The sequence below is a fragment of the Macaca thibetana genome, chromosome 19, assembly GCF_024542745.1.
Source record: "Macaca thibetana thibetana isolate TM-01 chromosome 19, ASM2454274v1, whole genome shotgun sequence".
In the NCBI taxonomy this organism is placed as follows: domain Eukaryota; kingdom Metazoa; phylum Chordata; class Mammalia; order Primates; family Cercopithecidae; genus Macaca; species Macaca thibetana.
Window position 1 is genome coordinate 42530198 of NC_065596.1, and position 8574 is coordinate 42538771.

Consider the following 8574-nt stretch of genomic DNA (forward strand, 5'->3'; position numbering starts at 1 on the left):
TCCACCATCTATCCATCCACCCTCCCACCCATCAATCCATCCATTCATCCATCCGCCCACCCATCCATCCATCCACCCACCCACCTACCCATCCATCCATCTATCCATCCACCTATCCACCCCCCACCCCCATCCATCCATCCACTCACCCATCCATCCACCTACCCATCCATCCACCCATCTATCCATCCATCCATCCACCCACCCATCCATCCACCTATTCATCCACCCATCCATCTAGTTAACTATCCATCCACTGATGCATTCATCTTTCCATCCATCCATCCATCCATCCATCCATCCATCCATCCATGCATCCATCCATCCACTCATCAAGCTATCTATCTATTCACCAACCCACTCATCTATCCACCCATCCATCCATCATCCATCCATCCACCCAGCCAGCCATCCATCTATCCAGCCAGCCAGCCAGCCAGACAGCCAACTATCCATCCATTGATGCATTCATCTATCTGTCCATTCATCCACCCATCCATCCATCCACTCACCAAGCTATCTATCCATCCACCAACCCATTCATCAATCTATCCATCCATCCATCCAACCATCCATCCATCCATCCATCCACCCACCCCTCCACCCACACATCTAGCCAACTATCCATCCACTGATGCTTTCATCTTTCCATCCATCCGTCCATCCATCCATCCATCCATGCACTCACCAAGCTATTTATCCGTCCATCAACACATTCATCTATCCACCCATCCATCATCCATCCATCTAACCATCCATTCACCCACCCACCCATCCACTTATCTGATGATGATTATCTTAAAAGCTACTACATACGGGGGGGGAGGAGGGGCTATTGGGTACAAAATCCTGTACCAAGCCTTTTACACAAGGCCTCTGTGCATATCTCCCATGCTCCCCCTCAATCACTTGACTCCAGCCACCTGCGCCTCCCAATGCTCACTGAACGCACCAGGAAGGTGCCTGCCTCAAGGCCTCTGCACCAGCTGTGCCTCTGCTTGCAACGTTCTTCCTCCAACGTCCTCAGGGCTCCCTCCTCTCCTCTTCGAGGGCTTTGCTCAGTGAGGCCTTCCCCAGCCATCCTGTCTACAACCGTACCTCCCTTGGTGGCACTCCCCACCCCCTGCCCTGCTTCACTGATAGCCTTAGAACTCAGCACCAGCTGACATGCTGGCTGTCTTATTTTGTTCACTGTCTCCCCCACTCGAATGTGAGTCCCCCAAGGGGGGGATCTTGATCTCGTTCACAGCTGAGTCCCCAGCCCCTTGCACAGGGTTAGAGTAGGCGCTTGATAAAAATCTGATCAATGAATAAAGGTAGCCTGGGCAACATGGCGAAACCCCATCCCTGCAAAATATAGAAAGATTAACTAGGCGTGGTGGTTCACACCTGTGGTCCCAGCTACTCGGGAGGCCAAGGTGGGAGGATCGCTTAAGCCTGGGAGGCAAAGGTTGCAGTGAGCCAAGATTGCACCACTGAACTCCAGCCTGGACAACACAGTGAGACCCTGTCTCAAAAAAAAAAAAAAAAAAAAAAAGAGAATAAATGACCACCCCCAATTTACAGGTGTGGAAACCAAGGCCCAGACAGCTAAAATGACTTGTGCAAAGGGCCAAACTGAGTGAGTGGCAGAGCAGGAGTCCAGCCCTGCTGTGCCTGATAAATATTACAATAATCCTGTGGATGAACTCATTTCATCTTCACAACCACCCTGTTTCTGCCAATTGTCAATGCTATCATCATCCCCATTTTACATGAGAAAAGCAAGCCCTAAAGAGGCTCAGGCCCTTGCCCAAAGTCATAGTATGAGAGCCAGGTTTCAAACGATATTAAAAGGTCCCCGTGGCCTCATATGGGGAACAGATGAGGGGTGGGCAGGGAAGGGAGAGAGGAGGCTGCTGGGGAAGTCCAGGTGGGAGACCACGGCAGACAGGACTGGGGGTGTAAAAGTGGAATGGGTTATTTCTGGATCAGTTTGAGCTAGAAGGGACAGGACTTGCTGAGGTGTGCTCAGAGGAGGTGTGTTAAGAAGTGGGAAGAGGCCGGGCGCAATGGTTCATGCCTGTAATCCCAGCACTTTGGGAGGCCAAGGCAGGCGGATCAAGAGGTCAGGAGTTCAAGACCAGCCTGGCCAACATGGCAAAACCCCGTTCCTACTAAAAATATAAAAATGAGCTGGGCATGGTGGTGCATTCCTGTAATCCCAGCTACTCTGGAGGCTGAGGCAGGAGAACTGCTTGAACTGGGACGGGGGCAGGTCGGGGGGGAGGGCGCGGGCAGAGGTTGCAGTTAGCCAAGATCATGCCACTGCACTCTGGCCTGGGCTACAGAGCGAGACTCCATCTCAAAAAAAAAAAAGTGGGAAGAGGCTGGGCATGGTGACTCACGCCTATAATCCCAGCACTTTGGGAGGCCAAGACAGGCAGATCACTTTAACTCAGTTCAAGACCAGCCTGGCCAACATAGTGAAACCCTATCTCTACAAAATACAATATAGCAGGGCATGGTGGCACGCACCTGTAGTCCCAGCTATTTGGGAGGCTGAGGTGAGAGGACCTGGGTTGTCAAGGCTGCAGTGAGCCAAGATCGCACCACTGCACTCCAGCCTGGGCGACACAGCAAAGCCCTCTTTAAAAAAAAAAAAAAAAAAGGGCCGGGTGCGGTGGCTCACCCCTGTAATCCCAGCACTTTGGGAGGCTGAGGCGGGCGGATCACGAGGTCAGGAGATGGAGACCATCCTGGCTAACACAGTGAAACCCCGTCTCTACTAAAAATACAAAAAAAAAAAAAAAAAAAAAAAACAATTAGCCGGGCGTGGTGGTGGGCGCCTGTAGTCCCAGCTACTTGGGAGGCTGAGGCAGGAGAATGACATGAACCTGGGAGGCAGAGCTTGCAGTGAGCCAAGATGGCGCCACTGCACTCCAGCATGGGCAACAGAGCGAGAGTCCGTCTCAAAAAAAGAAGTGGGAAGAGCCAATACGGTCTCTATAGATCCCGGTTTGAGTAATGGGGCAAGTGGAAGTGCTCTGTACTTCCACTTTCTCTGTATGGAGAAAATGGGAAGGGCAGGATTTGAACCCAGCACTCTGCCTCCAGGGCCTCTGCTCCTAATCAATAACCAATGCTATCCTGCAAATATCTGCTGAGATCCTACTATCTGCCTGGCACTATTGCAGGCACAGGGAATGGGTGATCACATGACAGTGGGAATTAGGAGAGGAATAGAATTATCCACATCATGATTTTCTCTGCACCTGGATGTTCTTCTCTACACAACGGAGTTAACTGTCCCACCTTGCAAAGCTGTTGTGACACTCATAAACTCCTTGGCCTCATAAAAAGCAGTCCATCCATGTCACTCCTGATCAGCTACTAGCCTTGAACTCTTCCTCTCAATTATTCGTAGCCTGAAGACAGACCCAGGTCTCCTCAATTCCAAGGCAAGCAGCACTGGCCCCAGCCTCTCCGCAAGCCCCACTTCCCTTTTCTTTCCCCCACTTCTTTTTTTTTCAGACAGAGTCTTGCTCTTGTCGCCCAGGCTGGAGTGCAATGGCGCGATCTCGGCTCACTGCAACCTCCACCTCCCAGGTTCAAGCAATTCTCCTGCCTCAGCCTCCTGCATAGCTGGGATTATAGGCGCACACCACCACACCCAGGTAATTTTTGTATTTTTAGTAGAGACAAGAGTTTCACCATTTTGGGCAGGCTGGTCTCGAACTCCTAAGCTCAAGTGATCTTCCTCACTCCTCACTGGAACACACTAGCCCCGCCTGGCTCCTTCTCATAACATGCGGTGCTTTCTTTTTCTCTTCTGAGCACTCATAATAATTTCTTTTTTTTTTTTTTTTTTTTGAGACGGAGTCTCGCTCTGTCGCCCAGGCTGGAGTGCAGTGGCACGATCTCGGCTCACTGCAAGCTCCGCTTCTCGGGTTCACGCCATTCTCCTGCCTCAGCCTCCTGAGTAGCTGGGACTACAGGCACCCGCCACCGTGCCCGGCTAATTTTTTGTATTTTTAATAGAGACGGGGTTTCACTATGGTCTCGATCTCCTGACCTTGTGATCCGCCCGCCTCGGCCTCCCAAAGTGCTGGGATTACAGGTGTGAGCCACCACGCCCGGCTAATAATTTCTGTAATATATATTCATTTGTCTACTTTTTTACTTGGCACAGGCCTCCAATGCCTTTCCCTCTTTTTTTTTTTTTTTTCTTGAGGCATTGTTTCACTCTTGTTGCCTAGGCTGGAGTGCCATGGCACAATCTTGGCTCACTGCAACCTCCGCCTCCCACATTCAAGAGATTCTCCTGCCTCAGCTGCCCGAGTAGCAGGGATTACAGGTGCGCACCACAACACCCAGACAATTTTTTTTTTTTTTTTTTTTGAGACAGAGTCTCACTCTGTTGTCCAGGCTGGAGTGCACTGGCGCAATCTCAGTTCACTGCAACCTACGCCTCCCAGGTTCAAGCAATTCTTCTGCCTCAGCCTCCCAAATAGCTGGGACTACAGGCGCACGCCACCACGCTTGGCTAAATTTTGTATTTTTAGTAGAGACCAGGTCTCACCATACTGGCCAGGCTGGTCTCAAACTCCTGACCTCGTGATCCTCCCGCCTCAGTCTCCCAAAGTCCTGGGATTATGGGTGTAAGCCATGGCACCCAAGCTTTTTTTTTTTGTATTTTTAGTAGAGACAGGGTTTCACATGTTGGCCAGGCTGGTTGGCTGGGCACCGTGACTCATGCCTGTAATTCCAGCACTTCGGGAGGCCGAGGCAGGTGGATTACCCTCTTTTTTTTTTTTTTTTGAGGTGAAGTCTTGCTCTGTCACCCAGGCTGGTGCAATCTCGCCACCACGCCCGGCTACTTTTTTGCACTTTTATTAGAGATAGGATTTTGCTATGTTACCCAAGCTGGTCTCCAACTCTTGGTCCCAAGTGATTAGCCCACCTCGACCTCCCAAAGTGCTGGGATTATAGGTGTAAACCACCACGCCCAGCCTGCCCTCTCACCACAAATCTCCTTCTCCTGGGTAACTTTTCATCATCAGAAGTATCTTCTTCCATGCCAGGCGCGGTGGCTCATGCCTGTAATCTCAGCACTTTGGGAGGCCTAGGCGGGCGGATCACCTGAGGTCGGGAGTTCGAGACCGGCTTGACCAACATGGAGAAACCCCATCTCTATTAAAAATACAAAATTAGCCGGGCGTGGTGGCCTGCCCCTGTAATCCCAGCTACTTGGGAGGCTGAGGCAGGAGAATCACTTGAACCCGGGAGGCGGAGGTTGTGGTGACCTGAGATTGTGCTGTTGCACTCCAGTCTGGGCAACAAGAACAAAATTAGGTCTCAAAAAAAAGGAAAAAGAAGTATGCTCTTCCAGGAAGCTTCACTGACACCCCTTGGCTGGGTCACATGCCTCCTCTGGGCTCCCACATCTCCATCCCAGCACAGGGCCTGACACATGGGAGTTGAGGCAAGTTAGATTGAATGAACAAATTAAACACACAGCACACTCACGGAGATGAAGAGACGGGAAAAGGGGGCCAACAGCACAATACAGGTTCGCTTCTTAAATGAGCGGTAGGTATGGCCCTCTGCGCTCACGGAGGGGCACGAAACTGTCCTAAGGGTGTGGGCGACAGCAGGCGGGCACTGGGGAGCCACGGAAAGGTGGGGAGCGGGGAGGGCGGATCGCTAACTGCAAATGAATGAAAGTTGCATTTCTCTGCATGTCGCACGCTATCCTGTCCCAAGTTGTTTTCTTCTAAAGGAATTTCCTAAAGAATCGCCCCCCAAGGCGCCCCCTACCCAGACCTGGCATCCCAGGGCTGTGCACACCTCGGGGTTCCAGATCCTTGATCTCGTGACCTCCGACCTGCAGTGACCTCGCCAACCGCCGCGGCCGCCCCGCCACGCCCCTGCCCGCCCGATCTCCTCCGCCGGCCACGTACGCCACTTACGCAGCCGGGGCGTCCCCGCCGCCGCTGCCGCCGCCAAGCCTGCCGGGTGCATCCTTCGCCTTCGCCTTCGCCTTCGCCGCCGCCGCCGCCGCCGCCTCAGCCGCGGTTCGGAACGTGCCCGCCCGGCTCCCGTACCCACGCCCCGCCGGCGAAGAGACAGCCAATGGACGTCAGGATTGAGGGAAGGCCACGCCCTCCCACGGAGGCCTTGGCGAGTGGGCGGTGCCTTACGTAAGAGGCGGAGACTGGGTTACTGGGCTCCTGCTGTAAAGCGAGTCAGGGCCTGAGGGGCAGGAGGGCGGGGCCGGGAACAACCCTAGGAGGAGGCGGTGTCTGCCATGACAGAAAGTGACTGTGTCTGCCCTTTGCGGGGGCTCACGCCGGTAACTCCAGCACTTTGGTAGGCCGAGGCGGGAGGATTGCTTGAGCCCAGGGGTTCGAGACTAGCCTGAGCAACATAGTGACCTCGCCCCACCTCATCCCTACAAAGTTGTTTTTTTTTGTTTGTTCTGTTGTTTTGTTTTTTTGTTTTTTGTTTTAATTTAGCCAAGCGCAGTGACTTATGCCTGTAATCTCAGCACTCTGGAAGGCCGAGGATCGCTTGAGCCCAGGAGTTCGAGACCAGCCTGGGCAACAGCAAGATCTCCATCGCTACAAAACATTTTTTAAAATGTAAATATCGAGCGAAAGGGTCGATGGGAAATGCAGTTCTCTACAGACAGGCGTTCAATTTGGGTCGTTGAGAGCACTGGAGAGCCAGAGAAGGCTGTGGAGCAGGGAAAAGAGAAACATTTGTGTTCCTGAGGGGCTAATAGGAGTTGTAGGGGCTTATACAATTTTTGACAGCCCTTAGGTATTAAAGTAATTATTTATTTATTTTGAGACAGGGTCTTGCTCTGTTTCCCAGGCTGCCTCGGACCCCCTGGGCTCAAGTGATCCTCCTGCCTCAGCCTCCCCAGTAACTGGGACCACAGGCATGCACCACCATGCCCAGCTAATTTTTAGTCAAAACAGGATCTTGCTATGTTGCCCAGGCTGGTCTCGAATTCCTGGGCTCAAGCCATCCTCCTGCTTCAGCCTCCTAAAGCGTTAGGATGACAGACATGAGCCACAGTGCCCAGCCTTAAAGTGAATATTTACAGTGAGAAAAGGAAATCCAACAAGTTAGGTGAGAAGAACCAGGTGCCTCTCTTGGAAGAGATCTTAAGGCAGTTTCCCAGAAATTCATAAAAATGTTCTCACATTGCAACCTGGTTCCCTCTGTCCACCAAAAGCATTCTACAACCCCCAGCAACTCATAGCACACAGGTGCACCTGCAAGTGAGGAGCCCTGCCGACCAAGCGTCCTTAGTCTCTCCCCTCTCTGCCCCTCAGTCTCCCCCTTTCTCTCCCTCTCAGACTCCCCGACTTATCTCAGGAAAACATAGTGGTGGAAGTTACTTCTGCGCAGCGATAGCACATCCGGAAGGATGTCAGCAAGTGACCCTATCGCTGTGGCTTCCCCTTCCTCCTCTGAGACATTGTCTTTTTGGGGACCCTAAGGGCTGCTCCTGGTTTCTCAGTGATGAGTCCTGGCTCCACTGTTGTTCCTTTTTGTGAGTGAAATTCTCGCATTCTTTTTTTTTTTTTTTTTTTTTTTTTTTGAGGCGGAGTCTGGCTCTCTTGCCCAGGCTGGAGTGCAGTGGCCGGATCTCAGCTCACTGCAAGCTCCGCCTCCTGGGTTCACGCCATTCTCCTGCCTCAGCCTCCTGAGTAGCTGGGACTACAGGCGCCCACGACCTCGCCCGGCTAGTTTTTTGTATTTTTCAGTAGAGACGGGGTTTCACCATGTTAGCCAGGATGGTCTCGATCTCCTGACCTCGTGATCCACCCTCTCGGCCTCCCAAAGTGCTGGGATTACAGGCTTGAGCCACCGCGCCCAGCCAAATTCTCTCATTCTTCTTCACCTCTGATTTAGCCTCTGTCCCCTGGGCTCCAACACCATTTTCTCCTCATCCTCAGCCCTCTCTCTTGCTCTGGTTGCTCCAGATACATCTCTTCTATAATTTTTTTTTTTTTGAGATGGAGTCTTGCTCTGTTGCCCAGGCTGGAGTGCAGTGGTGCGATCTCGGCTCACTGCAACCTTTGCCTCCCGGGTTCAAGCGATTCTCCTGCTTCAGCCTCCCGAGTAGCTGGGATTACAGTTATGCGCCACCACACCTGGCTAATTTTTTGTATTTTTAGTAGAGATGGGGTTTTGCCGTGTTGGCCAGGCTGGTCTCGAACTCCTGACCTCAGGTGATCCACCTGCCTCGGCCTCCCAAAGCGCTGAGATTACAGGCGTGAGTCACCGCGCCCAGCCTTATATATATGTTTTTAATTAATAAAGCAAGCTGCCAGGTACGGCGGATCACGCCTGTAATCCGAGCACTTTGGGAGGCCAAGGCGGGCAGATCGCCTGAGGTCAGTTCGAGACCATGCTGGCCAACATGGCGAAACCCTGTCTCTACTCAAAATACAAAAATTAGCTAGGTGTTGTGACAGGCACCTATAATTCCAGTGACTTGGGAGGCTGAGGCAGGAAAATTGCTTGAACCCAGGAGGCAGAGGTTGCAGTGAGCCAAGATTATGCCATTGCACTCTA

At 52.3% G+C, this 8574-nt stretch overlaps 2 protein-coding genes across 47 annotated transcripts in view; one reads left to right on the forward strand and one right to left on the reverse strand.

The window, feature by feature from the left end:
* Positions 1 to 8574, reverse strand: part of YIF1B (Yip1 interacting factor homolog B, membrane trafficking protein) — a 287798-nt gene that overhangs the window by 67875 nt on the left and 211349 nt on the right. Inside the window, exon 1 of one of the 46 annotated variants that reach the window (XM_050769135.1) lies at positions 5952 to 6063. The exons of 43 other annotated variants lie outside the window; for them this stretch is intronic. In XM_050769135.1, coding sequence (XP_050625092.1) covers positions 5952 to 6003 — 52 coding nt within the window. In that variant the 5' untranslated portion in view covers positions 6004 to 6063. Of the gene's footprint in view, positions 1 to 126; positions 131 to 3491; positions 3497 to 5951; positions 6064 to 8574 lie in introns of those variants that run through there. 2 more of the 46 variants (XM_050769153.1, XM_050769139.1) reach the window with 2 other exon arrangements.
* Positions 1 to 8574, forward strand: part of PSMD8 (proteasome 26S subunit, non-ATPase 8) — a 90061-nt gene that overhangs the window by 13428 nt on the left and 68059 nt on the right. The gene's annotated exons all lie outside the window — the stretch shown is intronic.